Here is a 20028-nt window from a genome sequence, read left to right on the forward strand (position 1 = left end):
CTCCTGGCTCCTTGTCCATGCTGGATGAGGGGGTGGAGGTTCTGGGCCCCAGGGAGTGGGGGGCAGGCTCTTGGTACACACAGACTGTGGAGGAGAACCTGTGTGGAGTGCAGAGGCCGCTGACCTGGCCAGCCCAGCAGCTGAACGTTGAAGCCCAGAATCTTCGACCACTTGGTCACTGACTCTTGGAGTACCTGATTCCAGACCCTGAGCTACTTGCTCAGAAGGCACTTTATTCTTCTTAAGGAAGGTGACTTATCCAGGCCGCAGGGTGTGCTTGAGGGGGACACTCCCCATCTGACAGGTAAGGAGATGGCTTCCCGTGGGGAAATTTCCCCACGCACACACACGCAAGCTGGGACTGGGCCAGAATGCTGCCTGGGACACCTCTCTGTGGTTCTGGCTCATGGAACAAGGACACCAAGGATATGGGGAAGCCTATGAGACCTTCAGTTCCTCATCCCTGCTGGAAAGGCTAGGACTGGGCAGCAATCTCCCTCCCCTGCCAAAGCAGCAGCCCGAGCGGCACAACGGGATCCAGGTGGGTTCTGGCCTCTCCCAGCCTCCTCTCGGGAGTCCCCATATGGCGGGCCTGTGTGGCCACAGGACAGGAGGGATGCTAAGTTCAGGCCCTCCGGGCTGGTCACATCTTGGTCAGGCGCAGCACGTTGAGCCGCACAGGTAGGAAGGTGGCACCGGCTGCGTAGGCGATCTCCCGCAGGACGCCCTCCCACTTCTTCTCATCCTCATTATATCTGGGGGTGGGAGGGATTGGGGACAGGAGCGCAGAGCTTGGTCAGCCAAGTGCAGAGTGGGCCCCGGCAGGGAGGGGTGGCTGGGTATGCTAGGCCCACCCCTGGGGACTGTCCCTCCGGCCCCAGGCCCATCTCCAGGAAGGTCTGGTCCTGGAGAATTCTCATGCCCTGGGAAAGGGGGCTGCCACAAGGCCCACCCTTAAAGAACAGCCACCCCACATTCCAGGAAGGGTCACCTCTTAAGGAATGTCACACTCCTCCAGGAAGGCCTGCATCTCCATGGCCCCTCCTCTGGACAATTCTGTATTCAGCACTCCAGAAGCCCCGGTCCCCAAGTTCCACCCACCCCCATGCCGGCAGCAGGTGCCCCAAGCACGGAAACCTCTTCCCTCCACCCCCAGGAAGGGTCAGCATGGAAAGTGATGGTTCTGAGAAGCTGGAGTCCAGCTTCTTCTCAATCCTGGCCCCAGTTCTCCAGGATGGAGCAGGGAAGAAAAGCTTGGCTGCCTCTTCAGGGCCCCCTCTACTCCCTGGGGCCTGTTTCTGTGGGTCTCTGCCCTAAGCTTGGGGTCAACTCCTGACTGAGACACAGCTGATGCTCCACAGTGGGACTTGGTACCCTGTGAGTCAACCCAGACTTTGCCAGCCACACAGAGAGACCGACTCTTGGAGTACCTGATTCCAGGGGCCGAGTAGGGTGTGTCTGCTGCCCCTTCCCCATGGGACTCCCTGGAAGAGGAATCGCCCCACTCCCAAATGAGCTTGCCAGTCCCGCTGTGGGGCATCAGCCTTGCTCAGGCTTCCCCTCACCTCCCTGGGCCAGGCTCACCTCCAGATGTCATTGAGCTCTGTAGGGACCAGCTCTCCAGACTCGGTCTCCAGTGTGGCAAAGCCACCGATGGCATAAAGGGTGCCCGCCAGGCTGACCAGGCTGAGTGAGCTGCGTTCCTGCGGGAAGGCCTCAAAGGGTGCCCACCTGGTGGGGAGAAGGGGGCATGAAGAGGCGCATCACCCAGGGGCCTCAGGAGCCCCAGTGCCCATAGCTTCAGCTGCACCTCTTTGAAACCTGAATCCCAGACACCCATGCTCCCAGCACAACCTCTTGTGTCCTGACCCTCCCAGGACTGCCCACCGGTCTTCCCCTTTCTCCTGCCCCTCCCACTTCCCTTCATGCACCCCTGGTCATTGCATCCAGCCTGTCCCGTGAAATCCACCACAGATCTCCCCAGTGTCCCTCCTTTGCTCCTGAACTAATTCTTGCTTGCTCGCTACCTCAGCGGCCACTGAGCAGTCCTCTCCTGGTGCCCCTGCCCCATCCTTCTTCTCCTTTCACTGCCCAGTTATTCTCAGGGTGTCTTCACTCCCCTCCTCTGGCCCTGAAGTTGGACTTTCATCCCTACCCTCCAAAACAGCACTCAGGTCCCCAGCCACCACAGAGCATAAAATCCAGGCACAGCAGGCATCTCTGCTGATGTGCCTTTCTCACATCCCCCCTGCCTACCCTCTCCTGTCCTCAGGCTCCTTCCTGGATGATGTATCTGCCCTCACCATCCCTTGGGGTTCGGGCCTCGGTTTCTCCTTCTTACACTCTCTCTCCCGAGGGAGCTCGTCCCCTCCATTTTCTGTTGACCCCTGCTCAGCGTTCTCCCTGCCCTGGTGGGCTCCTCCTGGATGCCCCCAGTTCCCTCAAATCCACAGGTCCTAAGTGGACCCTCACGTTTCTGATCTAATGCCAACTGTTCTCCAATAAATGGCCTCCCACCCTGCCTCAAAGGCGTCCACTTCTCCCTCTTATCCCCAACATCCAGTCTCTAAATTCTATTTATTCTGTCTCCTAAACTCTAGCTGCTCAAGGTGTGGCTCGTAGACCAGAAGGGATCAGCATCACCTGGGGGCGGAGGGGGAATTATTACAAAGACACACTCAGGGCCTTCCCCAGGCCTGAGAATTAGAATCTGCATTCTAACATGATCCCTGGGAGATTCGTGTGTGCATTACAGTGGGAGATGCCCTAGCCTACGTCTTTCTCTAGTGCATCCCCTCTGCCCCAGTTCTGCTGTGCCCTCATCTCCAGGCCACCACCCTCCCTTGCTATACAGCTGCACCCCTGCCTCCTGGGAAATCTTTCATCTGTTCTCCGCATCAGCTGTCATCTAATAAAACACAGATGTGAGCCTAAAACCCATCACAGGCGTTTCACCGCCCTCAGGATAAAGTCCCACAGCCCTGCTCGCCACCTCTCCAGCCCACCCACCATACCTGAGCCAAGGCCCAACTTGGCACCAACTTCCCTCTGCCTGAGCATCCTTCTCCCACCATCCCTTTCGTGGGCTAAGTCCAAATGGACTTCCAACTCAGTTTTCTCCCGACCTCCCAGGACCAGGCAGCATCCGTTTTGGTCACCGTTGTATCCCTGGCACCAGGCCACTGCCTGGTATGAGTCTCTGAATGAGGAACCTGGCACCTCCCACCCCACTCTTGGGAGCTCTCCCCTGCAGAGCAAGCTGGCCATACCCCTTGCCCCACCTCGTGGGGGAAGCTCGCCTCATTGTTGATCAGGGGAGAGAGGCTATGTCTGTGCTGACGTCCAAGCTCAACAGCAGACGCCCAGGGCAGCAACTATGGGTCCTGCCAGGACAGACACGGAGGGGGCCAACAGGCCCAAAGCCACACAGCCAGGCGGTTACAGTGGGGCCCTTGGTCCCTGGCTGCCCAGCCCAAGGGGGACAGGAAACAGTCGTACTTGTTGTCCGCGATGCTGTATACTTCCGCTGAACTGGTCAGCCCCGTGTCTGTGACCCCAGCGGCTACAAAAATGCGGCCGTCGTGGACGGTGGCCCCGAAGAGGGAGCGGGCAGTCTGCATGGGTGCCAGCTCCTTCCACTCGAACTTCTTAGGGTCATAGACACACATCTTCTTCAGGCACTTCCTGGAAGGTGGGGGACACTGAGTGAGAGGGGAGGAGCCTGAGCACAGCGCCCCTCCTCGGCTTCGGCAGCACAGCGCCCCTCCTCGGCTTCGGCTTCGGCTTCGGTCCCTGCAGCCCGCACCAGCCCCGGAGAACCTGGGGAGGCCGTGCTCCCGCTCTAACCTACAAACCCGCTCGTGCGCCCGCTCCAGGCCCCAGCCTCACCTGTCACTGCCCTTGCCGCCAATGACGTAGACCAGGTCCATATGGGAGAGCACCGCGTGGCCGTACACAGCGTAGGGCAGCGGGTCCGATTCGCCCCATTTGAACGACCTGAAGGGGACGGGAGTAGGGCGAGCGCCGGGGTCAGGCGTGCGCTGGGTCCGCGTCTCTGCAGTCGCCCGCCCACCCGACGCACATTCGGAGCGCACCCCGTGCGTTACCGGCACCCCCCAGGTCCCTCTCGCACCCCGCTGCCGACCGCCCCGCCTCTACCCAGCCCGCCTCCGCCCGCCCGCAGCCCCGGCTCTCGCTCGAGCCCCCGCCGCCGGGCCCCTCAGCGCCGCCCCGCCCCGCCCCCGGCCCGCGCTCACAGCCGGTCGTAGCACATGACCGAGTCCAGGCTGCGCTCGCCGTCCTTGAGCTCCCTGCCGCCGACCACGTAGATGGAGTTGAGAGCCTCTCCCAGGCCGAAGAGGCAGCGCGGCGAGGGCAGCGGTGGCATTCCCAGCCACTCGGAATCCAGGTGGTCAAACTGCGGGGCCGGGCGTCCAGTCAGCCACCGGCCCCCACGTCCCCGGCCCCGCTCCACCCCGCCCAGCCACCCCGGGCCTCCAGGTGGGGCCAGAGCAGCCTGGAGGTCATCCCTGGAGACAGTGCCCTCTCTTCCTGCCAGGCGAAGAACAACTGAGGCCTCCGGAGGTTAGGCGCCCGGAAACCACCATTACAGCGCCAGGATGGGGCACCCCACGCGAAGTCCTGTCCCTTCCCCAGTACAACTCTGCAAGTGAGGCCTGCCTGCCCTGTTTTCCACCACATCCCACTCTACAGGAAACCTCCAAATACAGCTCTGCCACTCATCCCTTAAGATCTACAGTGTAAATCTGTGGCCCCGACCACCTCCACAGTCTTACACGGTGGTATCAGAGGCTCATCTATCTGGAAAGTTTCCGAAGGCTGAGCGGTGTGAGGATGAACGCTTTATCACCATCGAGTAACCTTCAAACAACCTTATCAAGCAGGCAAAATAATACCCCCATTTACAAACGGAGGCCCGGAGAAAATAAACAATGTGCCCGCCGTATGCCTTGGCTGGTAACTGGTAGAGCCGCCCCCGGTCCCCCCACCCTGCCCCCGGTTTAACCCTGGCACCGTGTTGCCCCTCACCCCTCTCACACCTGGTCAGGCCTCGCTGAGCACACCACTGGCTAGGTTCATTCCAGTCTCTGTCCCTTGCTTACCATTCCCCAGGCAGAAACACCCTACCTTCCCCTTCACGCGTCCAAATTCCCCCCAAATAGCAAGACTCAAACCTACATGGCCAGTCACCAGGAAACCGTCCTCTCTGCCCTCCGAGATCCCACACTACACTACCACTTGGACTGGACACCCACTCTATTGGCCCTTTGCGGGCCTCAATTTTCTCATCTGTACAGTGAAAAGACTAGGCAGGAAAATTCCTTTGGGACACTCTGTTCTATACTCCAGTCCTGGCTTCATGCAAAGGCCCTGGCTCCAGACCCCTACGCTGACCTTGCTCCCCTTTCTCACTGTGTCTGACCTCAACTCCTGGGCAGAGATAGAGCCTCCAACATATCAGACCATCCTGGGGCCAACATCCCCCTGAAACTGAGACATCTGAGTTATGTAACTGATTGTCAATTGCCTATAACTGTCTTCAACCTTCAGGCAAGTGGCTGTCAGTCAACCCCCCCCCCCCCCGCCCCTGCCCCGATGTACTTCTCATCCTAGACCCAATGGCCACTGCCAACAAGTAGACACAAGCCTCTCCTGGGCCCCGAGGCTGCCCCTCTCCATTCCCAGGACCCAGCGCTGGCTGCCCCTCCCAGGGCTGGGCAGGCACCTGCAAGAAGTAAGCACTCATGGGGTCCTCTTTGTTGTCCTCGTTGTAGAAGAGGCCCCCGGCCACAAAGACCTGGTTCTCCTTGGTCACAAGGCTGACATGGTTCTTAGGGATCTGGGTGGAGAGGGAAGCACAGTAACACTCGTTGGCTGCCGGATCATAGGCCACGGCTCCCTCCTCGCTGATCATGAAGATGAGGTCCTGCAGGAACATGCCAAAGCGCAGAGTGTCATTGAGGATCCCGGGTATGATACGTTCGTCCTCCTCCACCTGCTCCTCCTGTGCCTTGGCTTCGCCTGTGCCCTTGTCAGCAGCCTTGGACCCGGCTGCCTCCTTCCCCTTGTCCTTCTTCTTCTTGCGCAGCACAGTGAGGCGGCCCTCGTGTGCGTCCTTCACCATCTGCACCTTGCGCAGCAACTCGGGCTGGGCACGCACAAGAGGGTGGTTCTCCACGCGGCTCTCCAGGAAGGCGCGCGGCAGCAGGCGGCAGCGTATGCTCTCGAAGACCGTGGGCAGCGCACGCTGGCGCTCCGCCTGCGCCTTGGCGTCGCCGCTGCCCGCCCACCGCATCACCGCCTCGAACACCGCCTCCTCCTTCTCCACGTTGAGGCCGTCGCTGGAGATGATGGCGATGAGCTCGTCGGCCGAGAGCCCGAGGAAGTCGGCGTCGCGCGCCACCAGTGAGAAGCGCGCGCAGATGAAGTCGCGGGCGGCCACGGCCAGGCGCGCGCAGTCGAGGAGGAGGCCGAGGCGGAAGACGGCCAGGCAGTTGGCGAGGCACAGGCGCTTCTGTAGGAAAGACACGCAGATGGTGAAGATGGACGGGATCTGGAAGCGGTGCGCTGCTGCGAACAAGTCCTGCACGCTCTCCTCGTCCAGCGCGATCTCCGACGTGTACAGGTAGTGCAACACCTGGGCCACCACGTCCGGGGACACCTCCTCCAGGCGCAGCTCGCCGGCCTGCTCGGGCTCGGCCAGGAAGCGCGCCCGGAAGTAGGGGCTGCAGGCGGCCAGCACCAGGCGGTGGCACGGGAACTCGCGCTCGCCTACCCGCACCACGCAGTCGAGGAACTTGCCGTGGTCCAGCATGTCCTTGAGCCCGTCCTGCAGGAGCGTCTGCTGGTACAGCCGCTGCTCCTCCGCCTGCTCCAAGCCCAGCGCCATGGTGGGTGGCTTGGGGTGCCGCTGCCCGGCCAGGGGGGCCTCCTTTTTCTGTTCCTCTGCTTTCCTTCTGGGCCGCTCTCAGTCTATGCAGCTGTCTTCACAGAGCTATATATAGAGGTGGACAAGACCCTGTAAGGCGAGCCGCCTGGCTTCCTGCACATGACGCAGAGGGGACAGCTGGGTGGAGGCCCCCTCCCAGGGCAGCCTTGACTCAGCCCCAGGGGCTCATGGGACGGGGGTGGGGTGTCTGGGCCTAGGAGAGCCTCGCTGCCTCATTTCTAAATGGAGCACACCGAGGTTCCGTTTCAATTAAGGCTGCATTCCTTGGTCAAGCAATACCCCTGAAGGAAGGGGATGACTCAAGCTCTGCCCCTCGGTCCAGGGAGGAAGCATTGGTATCCCTCTTCCAGGGTCTCCCTTCCTTCATGCCTTCTGGGCTTTTCTGTCTGGGTGCTTCCATCTTCTTCCCTGGAATGTATCTCACCCCAGCCACCCCTGGATTCAGTGTGCTTGGGTTTCCTGCTCAATGAACTTGGGAATGGCATTCACTCACTGGGGACCTTGGTGCCCTACCTTTAAAATGGGAGGACCTTTCCCCCTTTCTGCTCCAGATCTGAGACCCTCCTTAGACTGTGCAAGGAAGCAGGAAGGTCACCATCTTTCTGAAGGGCCTGTACAGGTCACATGGCTCTGTTGAGCCTCAGTCTCCCTTTCTACACAATGAGGCGTTGGAGGAGTTCGATTCTAAGGGCCACAATTAGAGTTCTGCTGAGGCTCAGAAGCACTGAGGTTCTGTGTTCCTGGGAGTACACTATCACAGGGTTTTAACACTGTAAGGCGTCAGACACGCTAGAAAATTAATTTCCTAGGATTTAACTATTCTAGGTATATAAACTCCCAGGGTTTTAGCATTCTAGAGGAGTGACACTGTGGATTCTACTGTTCAAAACGTTAACACTCTTAAGAGTTTAATGTTCTAAGACAGCTGTCTATGCTCACTGTCTTTGGTCCACACTAAGCTTGACCTGAGCCTACGTGGCCTTGGGGCCCTTGTACCCTGTCTACCATTTAGGGGGTCAGAGTAGAGGCCAAGGATAGCCAGTCCTTATGCCCAGCCTTCTCTGACCTCCTTACCACCCTCCCCCCACCCCACCACACACACACACACACACACACACACACACACACACATCAGCCTCAGCCACCAAGATTAACTTGCTCCCAAAGTGCCAGAGGCTGCAGCTGTGGGTTAAATTTAGCCCCCAGGACACTGGTGTGAACTGTTATGGGGCATTCTCCCATCATTCCTCTGAGTCACTTGTTTATAACCTCAGGCTTGAGGGGCAGAGGGATTGGAGAGGGGACCTCAGGATAGGCCAGGACTGAGTCACCTCTCATTTGGCGATCTCAGAGATGTCACCTCCTGTCCCTCCTGAGCAGCGCATTCAACGATCATTTGCTCACCCCACCGGCAGGTCTTAGAGAGGCACAGCAGCTGGGCACGTCCTGGAGGTGGTCCTGTCCATGTTGCAGAAAGGGCAAAGTCTCACCCCAGGGCTCCCAGCGCGGTCCTGGGCTGCGGGGCATTTCCAACAAGCACCATCAGTGAAGAGACCAGGCTCTGCAAGGCTGAGCAACTTGGTCAAGTTGCTCAGCTGGCAAGTGGCCAGGCCAGGGCTCAAGGCAGATCTGCCCACCTCCAAAGGCTGTGGGAATCCCTCCCCACCAAACTGCCTCCCACCAATTAACAACAACAACAACAACAAATTAGTGGTAGCTTCATTTTTCAAAGACCAGGACAGAAAGTACATACCAAACAATTAACTTATGTTTATCATATGACTCAATGACGTATTTTTAGATTATGATGAATCCCATAGTGCTCACTGCCTACCAGGCATTCCGCTAGCATATTTATATGTGGCTCATTCATTCATCGAGTACCCACTGTGCACTCTTCTCAGTGTTGAGGATTCAACAGTGAACACATCAGGCAGGAATTCCTGTCTTTATGGAGCTTATGTGTAGCCAAAGTGGGCGGTTGGGGGGAGACAGTAACAAGCAGTTATACAGAATGTCAGATGATAACTGCTAAGTGACAAGTAGCAGAGAAGAGGTCATGGGAAGGGACAGGTGGCGGTGGTAATAATTTTAGTAGATAAGTCAGGGTCGACTCGCTGAGAGGACTCCATTTGAGCACGTTCAAGCCATGGGATAGGAGGATTCCAGGCAGGGGTAATAGCTTGAGCAAAGGCCCTGAGGCAGGAGCACACCTGCCATGTTCCAGGAACAGGGAGGAAGCCAGTGAGGCTGAAGCAATGAATGAGGAGGTGAGTAGGAGGAGATAAGGGCAGAGGAGTAAGGTGGGGGCGTCAAGTAGGGCCATGTGGGCCAGTGTTCAGACTTTGGTTTTTCTCTTTGGTGAAATGGGAAGCCACTGTTTTGTTTTGTTTTGTTTTGTTTTTTTAAAGAGGACTTTTTTTTTAAAGTTTATTTATTTTTGAGAGAGAGACACACAGAGAGAGGGAGAGAGAGAGAATCCTAAGCAAGCTCCACACTGTCCATGAAGAGCCAATGCGGGGCTCAAACTAACCGCGAGATCACGACCTGAGCCAAAGTTGGGTGCTTAACCGACTGAGGCACCCAGGTGCCCCTATTTCTTAATGAGAATTGTGGGAAATGCAAACTTACCCACAAGTAAAGAGTCTCCCATGCCAGTCTCCCATGTCCCCTTCTCCCCACTTCAGCAACTGTTGAGTCACCAACTTGCGGCCAATCCCGTTTCATCTGCCCCAGCCACTCTGCGAGTCACTCAGGGAGAAGTCCGGGGATTGGACGCGAGTACGGGACAGAGTGGGACAAAGCACATGGCTTTCAGCTGAATCAGGGAGGATGTCATCTCCCTTCATCCTTTGAATTTTTACTCATTTAATCTTACCCCAAATTAGGAGGTAGGAATTACCTGCCCCCCCCCCCTTATAGAAGTTGCAACTTAAATGGCCAGCAAACAGGGATCAGTCTTATCATGTTTTTTTTTTTTAGAGAGAGAGAGAGAGAGAATGCAAGTGGGGGAGGGGGCAGAGAGAGAGGACAGAGAATCGTCAAGCGGGCTCTGTGCTGACAGCAGAGAGCCCGATGTGGGACTTGAACTCACAAACCATGAGATATGACCTGAGCCAAAGTTGGATGCTGAACCGACTGAGCCACCCAGGGCCCCCCCCCATGTTTTTTTTTTTTTTAATGGCTTTGTTGAAGCATAAGTGACATACAATGAACTGCACATATTTAAAGTGTACAATTTGAGAAGTTTTTTTTAAGTTTATTTATTTTTGAGAGAGAGGGAGAGGGAGCCTGAGTGGGGGAGGGGCTGAGAGAGAGGGGAACAGAGAATCTAAAACAGGCTCAGCGCTGACAGCAATGAGCTTGAAGTGGGGCTCGAGCCCACGAACCGTGAGATCATGACCTGAGCCAAAGTCAGATGCGCAAAGGACTGAGCCAACAATTGGTAAGTTTTGATGTGCATATATATACACCCACAAAACCAGCAGCCCAATCAAGTTAGAGAACAGATCTATGTGTCCTTGTGCCCTTCTTTAATCCCTCCCTCATCTCTCCCCACAACACCCCCAGCCTGACAGTCACAGATCTGCTGTCACTATCATTCCTTTGCAGTTTCTAAAGTTTTATAGAAGCAGAATTATGTAGTATGTCCTCTCTCTCTCTCTTCTGACTTCTTTTACTCAGACAACTATTTTGAACTTCATCCAGTTTGTCTACTCATGTCCTGCCTTCATTAGGAATCTTAGCACATCACAAGGGTTATTTAAGAAAAATGCCAAGTGAAAAAAAAATTTTTTTTTTTTTGGCCAAGTGAAAATTCTTGAGAAAATGTACACTCATTTCACCAAGGTCAGAGAACAAACCCCTTGCAAATGTGCCAAGAAACCAAACAATGCCTGCAAGCCTCATCATATGAGCAGGCCTCACCCAGATGTAGACTTGGGGCTGTACCTCGGCCGCCGAGTATTTGCTGGAATAGTCGTGCTGTATGACAAGATACTTGTCACGCTCAGTAGTCTCCTCCCATCTCCTAAATGGTCTTTCTATGCGTGGGATAGTCACACATCTATAGTCCTTCCCCAAGGTAGAAGCCAGAACTTATTTTTTAGCCTCACTGACCAGAAGGAAAAAAAAAAGATACCAGTAACCGAGGGACCTCAAGGAGACAGTGGACAGTGAGGCCCTCCAGTTCACAAGTCCTTTCACACATGCTGACCGCCATTGGGTTTTTTGGTGCTCCACTTTTTAAAAATTATTGAGAGGCGCCTGGGTGGCTCACTCGGTTGGGCATCCAACTCTTAATTTTGGCTCAGGTTATGATCTCACGGTTCGTGGGTTCAAGACCTGTATTGGGCTCTTTGCTGACAGCACGGAGCCTGCTCGGGATCCTCTCTCTCTACCTCTCTCTGCCCCTCCCCAGCACGCTCTCTCCTGCGTGCTTTTTCTCTCTTCTCTCTCTCTCTCTCAACATAAATAAATAAACGTTAAAAAAAAAGCTTACAAAAACCCACAGTGCCATTATTACACTAATTTTGTAATTATTGAAAAGATGACTTCTGGCTTAGACAACGTGGGACTCCTTTCTCCCTGCTCTTCCCTGTTAAGTACAATGATAAACCATGGAAATATGCAAGAGGCAATTAGAGAGTAACTCTGAAAAGTGACAGAAGGATGATATACTCCCATCCAACAGAGGATGACCCGGGTAGGCTTACTCCTCTCGCAAATTGCACAGGAGTCCCACTGACACCAGACGAATGCAGCCCCGCCAGCAAGGGGAGTTCATCAGAAGCCCACCAACAACAAGCAGCCGGTGGAGGGCAGTGGAACACTCTCCTTCCACACCTGGCCTGAGACCCACATTCCCTGCCAAGGGACGCTGGGTGACCTGGCCTGGGGAAACTCGTTCTGCTCTCTCTGGCAGCAGCAGCAGGAACAGGTGGGAACCCCAGCAGCACCAGATAGCCCAAGCTGGTGAAAATAACATGGCAAAGTCTCTGAAAATTAAATTGTCATTGGAACCGCAGCCCACAGAAGTAGGCCAGCACCCGCATGCCAAACCTAAACAGGGCAACTGCCCATTATAAAAAAAGAACCAAATAGAACCCAAAGTCTTCTGACATAAAGCCAAAATGTCCAGGATACAATAAAAAAAAAAATCACCTGTCATAATAATAACCAGGAAAATCACTACTTGAATGTGGAAAGAATCAACTGATGCCAACACTGAGATTAATCAGACGTTAAAATTATCTGGCAAGGATTTTAAAGCTTCATAAAATATTTCATAAAAGTGCTTCAACAATCAATACAATTCTCTTGAAAATACATTTGAAAAAGAGAAAATCTCAGTAAAGAAATATAAGTTATATAGAAGAGCCAAATGGAAATCATAGACCTGAAAAATACAGAAATAAAATAGATATAAAACAGAAACAAAAAGCCGCTGGATGGCCTCGATAGAAGGGAGATGACAGAGGATAAAATCAGTCCACTTGAGGGTAGATGAGTAGGATTTACCTAATCGGAAGAACAAAAAGAGAGCAGAGTGAAAAAAATAATAATAATGTCATCTTGGGCCCATTAGACAATAACAAAAGATCCCACATTTGTATCATGATAGTCCCAGAAAGAGTGGAGAAAGAGAGAGGGTTACTGAAATAGTAACTGAAGTAAGAATGGCTAAAAACTTCCAAAACTTGGTGAAAGACACAAACCTGCAAATTCAAAAAACCGAGCAAACCTCAAACAGGGATAAACCCAAAGAAACCCATGCCAAGACACATCATAATTAAACTTCTTAAAACTAAAGACAAAGAAAAAAATTCTTGAAAGCAGCCAGAAAGAAAAAACACATTACCTATAGGGGACACTAATTCAAAGGAGGGTGGGTTTCTCATCAGATACCATGGGGGCCAAAAGAAAGTGTCACATTTTTCAAGAGCTGAAAGGATGGTCAGAGGTAAATTCTATATCCAATGAAACTATCAGGAACGAAAGGTAAATAACTCCAGGGAATCTACAAAAAAAAAACCTTCAGGAGCTAATAAATGAGCTCACCAATGCTGGGGGATATAAAATCAACACACCCAAATTAATTGCACTTCTGTCTACTGACAATGAACATGTAGAAATAAAATTTAAAACTTAATACTATTTATAATAAGTCCAAAGAAATTGAATATTCTTTTTTTAAGTTAATTCATTTTCAGAAAGAGAGAGAGAGAAAACAAGTGGGGAGGGGCACAGAGAGAGAAAGAGAGACAGAATCCCAAGCAGCCTCTGCACCATCAGTGCAGGGCCCAGTGTGGGGCTCGAACCCACGAACTGTGAGATCATGACCTGAACTGAGATCAAGAGTCAGATGCTTAACTGACTGAGCCACCCAGGTGCCCCAGAAATTGAATATTCTTAACAAGACATGCACAGGATCTATGCTGAAAATTACAAAATGCTGACGAAAGAAATCCTAGAAGACCTACATAAATGGAAAAACATACTATGTTCATAAACTGGAAGGCTCAGCACAGTAAAGATGTCAGTTCTCCCCAAATTGAACTATAGATTTAATTCAATGCCTATCAAAATCCTAGAAACATTTTTAATGGGCATAGATAAGCTTATTATAAAATTTATATGGTAAGGCACAGGCCCTAGAATAGTTAAAACCATCTGGACAAGGAAGAATAAAGGGGGAGGAATCATTCTACCTGACGTTAAGGCTTCCTGTTTAGCTCTAGTAATCAGGATTGTGTGGCAAAGAGTCAGACACACAGATCAACGGAACACAATAAAGGATCCAGAAATAGATCCAAATGTGCTGAACTGATTTTTGACAAGGGTCAAAAACAAGTCAATGGAGGACAGAGACTTTTCAACAAATGGTTCTGGAACAATCAGACATCCATAGGCCAAGAAAAAAAAAAAAAGAACTTCAACCTACATCTCATACCTTATACAAAAATTAACTCAAAATGAACTTAAATGTAAAACATCTAAGATAATCTTGATAAAGAAGAACAAAGTTGGAGGTCTCACACAGTTTTATTCCAAAACTTACTACAAACCTACAGTAATCAAAACTGTGTGGTCCTGGCATAAAGACAGACATACAGACTACTGGAACAGCATAGAAAGCCCAGAAATAAACTCTCACATATATGTCAAATGACTTGTGACAAGAGTACCAAAACCATTCAATGAGGAAAGGACAGTCTTCTCAACAGTGTTCAGAGAACTGGATACCCATATCCAAAAGAATGAAGCTAGACATTTATCTCACACCATATAAAAAATAAACTCAAAATATAAGAGTGAAAACCAGAAAGCTTTTAGAAGAAAAGATGGGGTGAAAGCTTCATGATACCGGAACTGACAATTACTTGGATATGACACCAAAAGCACAGGCAACAAAAGAAAAAACAGCTTGGACTACATCAAAATTGAAAACTTCTGTATATCAAAGGACACAACTGACAGAAAAGGCAGCCCCTGGGATAGTAGAAGATATTTGCAAATCATATAAAGTGTTACTATCTGAAAAATATAAAGAACTCCTAAAGTTCAACAGTAACAAAACAAGCTGATTAAAAAATGGCCAAAGCACTTGACATTTTTGCAAAAGGTGTATAAATGGCCAATGAACACATGAAAAGATGTTCAGCATCACTCATCACTAGGGAAATGTAAACCCAAACCACAAGATCCCGCCTCACACCCATTAGAATGGCCGCTATGCAAAAACAAACAAAAAAGCAAACAGGTGTTGGCAAGGATGTGCAGAAATTGGAACTCTGTGTACCACTGGTGGGAATGTAAAATGGTACAGACACTATGAAAAACAGTATGGCGGTTCATCGAAAACTTAAAAATACAATTACCATATGATCTAGTAATCCACTTCTGGTTATATACCCAAAGGTATTAAAAACAAGTACACCCGTGTTCACTGCAGCATCATTCACAATAGCCAGAAGATGCAAACAACCCCAGTGTCAATCTACAGATGAATGGATACATAAAATGTGGTATATACGTACAATGGAACATTATTCAGGCTTAAAACGGAAGGAAATTCTGACACGCGCTGTAACGTGGATGGACCTTGACGACAGTATACTAGGTGAAAAAAGCCAATCACAAAGAGACAAATACTGTATGATTCCACTGAAATGAGGTACCTAGAATAACCAAATTCATAGAGCCAGAAAGGAGAAAGGTGGTTTCCAGGGCTTGGGGTAGGCAGGAGGGCATAGGGAGTTGGTGCCTAGTGGGTCACAGAGTTTCAGTTTTATGAGATTGAAAAGAATTCTATAGATGGATGGTGGTGGTATCCTACAACAATGTGAATGTACTTAATGTCACTAACTGTACACTTACAATTGGTTAAGATGCTAACTTTTATGTTATGTATATTTTACCACAACTTAAAAAAAAAAAGAGAGAGAGCTTTGTCAGTCCAAGACTGGACTTGGCTCTTTTTTTTTTAATTTTTTTTTTTTACATTTTTATTTATTTTTGAGAGACATAGTGTGAGTGGGGGAGGGCCAGAGAGAGAGGGAGACACAGGATCCAAAGCAGGCCCCAGGCTCTGAGCTGTCAGCACAGAGCCCGACACGGGGCTTGAACCCACGAACTGTGAGATCATGACCTCAAGTTGGACACCCAACCAACTGAGCCACTCAGGCGCCCCTGGACTTGGCTCTTAAAGAACAAAGTAAGTGAGCATCTTTTTAAAAAAATGTGAACCAAAACTATAAAACTTCTAGGGAAAACAAATAACAGGAAAGTAGTTTTGGCATTTGGCTAGGGAAAGAGTTATTAGACTCAACATCAAAAGCATGATCCTTAAAAGGAAAATTTGACAAATTAATCCTCATCAAAGTACAGAACTTTTGATTTGCAAAAGCCCATGTGAAGAGGATGGAAAGATATGCTACAGACCGGGAGAAAATATTTGCAACATCTAGACACACAAGGAAATCTCAAACCTCGACAGTAAAAAAAACAAAAAACAAAAAACAAAAAAAAACCCAACAATCCAACTGGAAAACAGGCAAAAGACCTAAACCGATATGTCATCAAAGATGATGTCAGATGGCAGATCATCTCCTGAAAAGATGTCCAATATAATTACTCATCAGGGAAATATAAGTTAAAAGTACATCACTGCGCAGCTATCAGAGTAGCTAAAATAAAAAAATAATGACACCACCAAAATGCTGAAGAGGAGGAGAAACCGTATCCCTCATACATCGCTGGTGGGAACGTAAAGTGGCATAGCCTCATAGATAACACTTGGCAGTTTCTTGTAAAATTAAGCCTGCAGCTATTATGTAACCCAGCAATTGTCCTCTTGGGCATTTATCCCCAAGAAAGTAAAACTTCTGTTCCTACAGAACCGATACGGGAATATTCATGCCAGCTGTGTTAGTAACAGCAAAAAACTGAGAAACAGCACTGTTCTCCCTCAATGAATAAATGTAGTACATACAGGGGCATCTAGGTGGCTCAGTCCGTTAAGTGTCTGACCTTAGTTTATGTCATGATCTCGCTGTTCGTGGGTTCGAGCCCCGTGTAGGGCTCTGAGCTGACAGCTCAGAGCCTGGAGCCTGCTTCGGATTCTGTGTCTCCCTCTCTTTCTTCCCCTCCCCCACTCGTGCTCGCTCGCTCTCTCTCTTTCAAAAATAAACGTTAAAAACAATTTTTTTTAATGTAGTACATACAAACCATGGAATACTACTCAGCAACACAAAAGAGTGAAGTACTGATATACACAGTAACTTGGGTCAATTTCCAGAAGATTAGGCTGAGGGAAAAAAGTCAATCCCAAATGATTACATACCGTATACATTAACATAACATTTTGAAATGACAAAAATTTTTAAATGGAGAACAGATTGGTGGCTGCCAGTCATTAGGGACAGAGTGGGTGGTGGCGGGGGGGGGGGGTTCTGTATATTTATAAAAGCGCAAGAGAGGGAACCCTATGGTGGTGGAATGTTCTGTCTCCATTGTGATGGTGGATACGTGAACATACACGTGTGATAAAATTCTATAGAACCAAATATGCACACAAATGAGGACAAGTAAGGTTGGGGAAATCTGGATAAGAGCAGTGGGGTGTCATTTTCAATGCCCTGGTTGTGATATTGTACTAGTTTTGCAAACTAGTATCATTGGGGGAAACTAGGTAAAATGTACAAGTGTTTTCTCTATTATTTCTTAAAGCTGTGTATGAATCTGTAATTATCCCAATAAAAATTTCCACTAAGAAAAAGATCAAAGATTACCCAATATCTAAGGAAAGTCTCACGAGAAACAAATGAAAGGAAGGGAAATTGGAGGAAACAAAGAGAAAAAACATCAGGACGCAGAAAAAATTCAAACATTGCTAGTAATAATGTCCAAAAAATGCTTACATAATAAAGCGGTAAACACTACAAAAAAAATTCCAGAGAAATTAAGAAGAACTTTCGGAAATTAAGAAGTATAATGGCAAAAATATAATACTGGATAGAAGAGTTGGAAAAGAAATTTGAGGAAATCTCAAATTTGAGGAACAAAAAAGATGAGGTAAGAGAATGAGACAAGCAGCCCAGAAGTCCAATATCTAAATAACAGGAGCTTAAGAACAGAGAAAACTTGGAGAGAAAATGGTTTAAAGCCATAATTCAGGAAAGTTTCCCAGACTGACAGAGCTCACCGAGTACCCAGCTCGGTGGGTGAGAAAAATTCACACCAAGTACATCATCGGCTTGAAGGTTCACAAGGCTGGAGGTGAAGCAAAGGGCCTGAAAGCTTCAGAGAGGGAAGAAGCACAACACACATGTAGCACTGGGAGTCAAAACGGGATGGGGAAACACCGGCATCTAAAATTCTGAGGGAAAATGAATTCCCACCCAGAGTTCTGTTACCCAGGCAAGCTCATCCCTACATAAGACTAGAATAAAAATAGTCAAGACCTTCAGAATTTCATTCCCTGAAGTGGTTCTGAAGAGAAGCTACATTTTAGGGTTAGGAAAAAAGTAGTCCACGAAGTCATAAACCTTCTAGAAGTTAGTTTTCTGTAGGAAACTTCAAGGGACACGGTCTCAGCAAAGTGTGACAGGGAACATAGGCCTGGGGATGTTGTTAAGCAGTAAGTGTCCTTATGGGAGATGGCTTCACTTTTGTGCACACCAGGTTGACTGCCACACTGGCCACTTGTTATAACGAGGATGGAGCTTCGTGAAGACGGCCACTAGCTCCACTGCCTCCTGTGTTCCTAGGTCTGGGGAGGACCGATCTGGGGAGGATCACTTTGGGCCTGGCCACAGGTCTCCACGTGCCCAGAAGCCTGTCTGCAGGAAGCCCCCTGTGGATGTGCTTCACCAAATCAAGGAAGCAAATCCAGATAAAGGAAGACAGAGGATTCAGGAAAATGGGAGATCTGTGTAGGAAGTAGCAGAGGGAAATCCTCAGAAGGGTGGGAGATCCCACCATGACAGCTGGGGGAAATCAACCAGCCCAGATTCGAGCGAACGAGGATTCTGGAAACACAGTGCCAAGAGGAAATTGACGGGTGTGCACATATCAGGAGAGTTGCATTTACGGCAGACTTTGGGTACACAGAAGTGATAAATGCCTAGAAACTGAAATAACTTTTTAAAAAGTGACAAAAGTAAGAAGTTGTACAAGAAAGGAAATGGAATCATATTCTATGATGTGACTTTGTTGAGGTCGTAATAGTCATAATAATATATACACTGAATGTTAATCTAACCCAAAATAATAATACAACTATACATGGAGAAAGGGGAAGAGAAGCCGTGTGTAGTGTGTGTGTGTGTGTGTGTGTGTGTGTGTGTGTGTGTTGGGAGTGTTAAAGAAATCAATAAATGATGCCTAACGCTGCGGAGGCGTGATTTTCATAGGCATGAGGGTAAACACCAAAAATACCAATTGAATTGGAAATGGTTGCCCATTGGGAGTTGGAAAGGAAGAGATACAGGCAACTGCAAGCCTTGCTTTTTAGTTTTTTTTTTTTAACGGGTCTTCCAGAAATATTTGGTTTTTTAAATGTCCAGAAAAATTTTAATTATAAAATTTTAATTGAAAAACTTTAATTTCAATTCTGTCAAAAAGGGATTCTACAGAAAACAATGCTGTGTGGTGTTGGGCTGGTGCTCACAGCACACACTGGTCTCACCCAGCGCCCAGGAGCAGCTGATGCTGTGGAGTGGTGACATTGTCTAGGGAAGAATCAATTATGGAGCCAGCACAGAGACTTGCCTTGCCAGGCTGGGGCTTTCCTGTAGGATTCAGTGTCCACTCCAGACCTGTGCCCAGTGTGCATGCGTGGGCCGTGGTTTCTCTCAGGATGGCTGGGTCCCAGGACCGGGAATCGGGGTGGGAGAGGGACCCTTTGCGGCCACCCAGCGTGTTTGGACAGCCGTTTTCTGATTGTGAGTCCTACCTGCCTGAAGTCCCAGACATGCTCACCTTCCCAGCCTCCCTTGCAAGTAAGGTATAAATACTCCTGCACTCCAGGACGCAATGTGTTAATGAGCAGTTTGGTCCCAAAGAGCAAAACTGGGGAAGAATGAGTGCTCCAGAGATGCCAGCCATGGTGCCCTCCGCCACCCAACGTCCTCCTCCGAGCCCAGCGTGACTCATGCCTGAGCAGCTCTGGACAGAATGTGAAGTTGGAAATGGTATGAGAATGAGGGGGGTGGCGGTGGGGCCGAAGGAAGAGATGTGCAGAGAGGCATCAGGCACACAGATGGGGAACAAGAGGGGGTGGAGAGCACAACCAGAGAGGCAGAATACCAAGAGAGCAGGGGAGCAGCCAGGCCCTCATTTTCAGGGCGACCTCATCAGCAAGCCTCATTTTCAGGGCGACCTAAGTGAGCCTGTTCCTTTTGCTCAAAGAAGGAGGGCTGTGCGGAAAGGTACCGGCCCCCAAATTCTGGGACCTGCTCTTCGGACCTGCCCTCGAAGGGGAGGTGCATAAGAACAGGAAACCCACGTCCTGGGACAGGTTTCACCACCAGCTCCCCCACACCCATCTCCAGCCT

At 50.0% G+C, this 20028-nt stretch overlaps 1 protein-coding gene across 2 annotated transcripts; it reads right to left on the reverse strand.

The window, feature by feature from the left end:
- Positions 1-213: 213 nt before the first annotated feature.
- Positions 214-9385, reverse strand: KLHL40 (kelch like family member 40). Of its 2 annotated transcripts, none has more exons than XM_019418867.2 (7): positions 8375-9385; positions 5747-7015; positions 4257-4417; positions 3889-3996; positions 3499-3684; positions 1585-1731; positions 214-755 (listed from the first exon to the last, which is right to left on the reverse strand). In XM_019418867.2, the coding sequence occupies exons 2-7, from the start codon at positions 6908-6910 to the stop codon at positions 644-646; spliced, it is 1878 nt and encodes a 625-aa protein (XP_019274412.1). In that variant the 5' UTR covers positions 6911-7015; positions 8375-9385; the 3' UTR covers positions 214-643. The 2 variants fall into 2 exon arrangements, with proteins under 2 accessions (XP_019274412.1, XP_019274411.1); XM_019418866.2 differs by having other exon boundaries at positions 8302-9385.
- Between the last annotated feature and the right edge of the window lie 10643 nt (positions 9386-20028).

This window comes from Panthera pardus, unplaced genomic scaffold (assembly GCF_024362965.1).
Source record: "Panthera pardus isolate Hobbes unplaced genomic scaffold, ASM2436296v1 HiC_scaffold_16, whole genome shotgun sequence".
NCBI classification, from domain to species: Eukaryota; Metazoa; Chordata; class Mammalia; order Carnivora; family Felidae; genus Panthera; species Panthera pardus.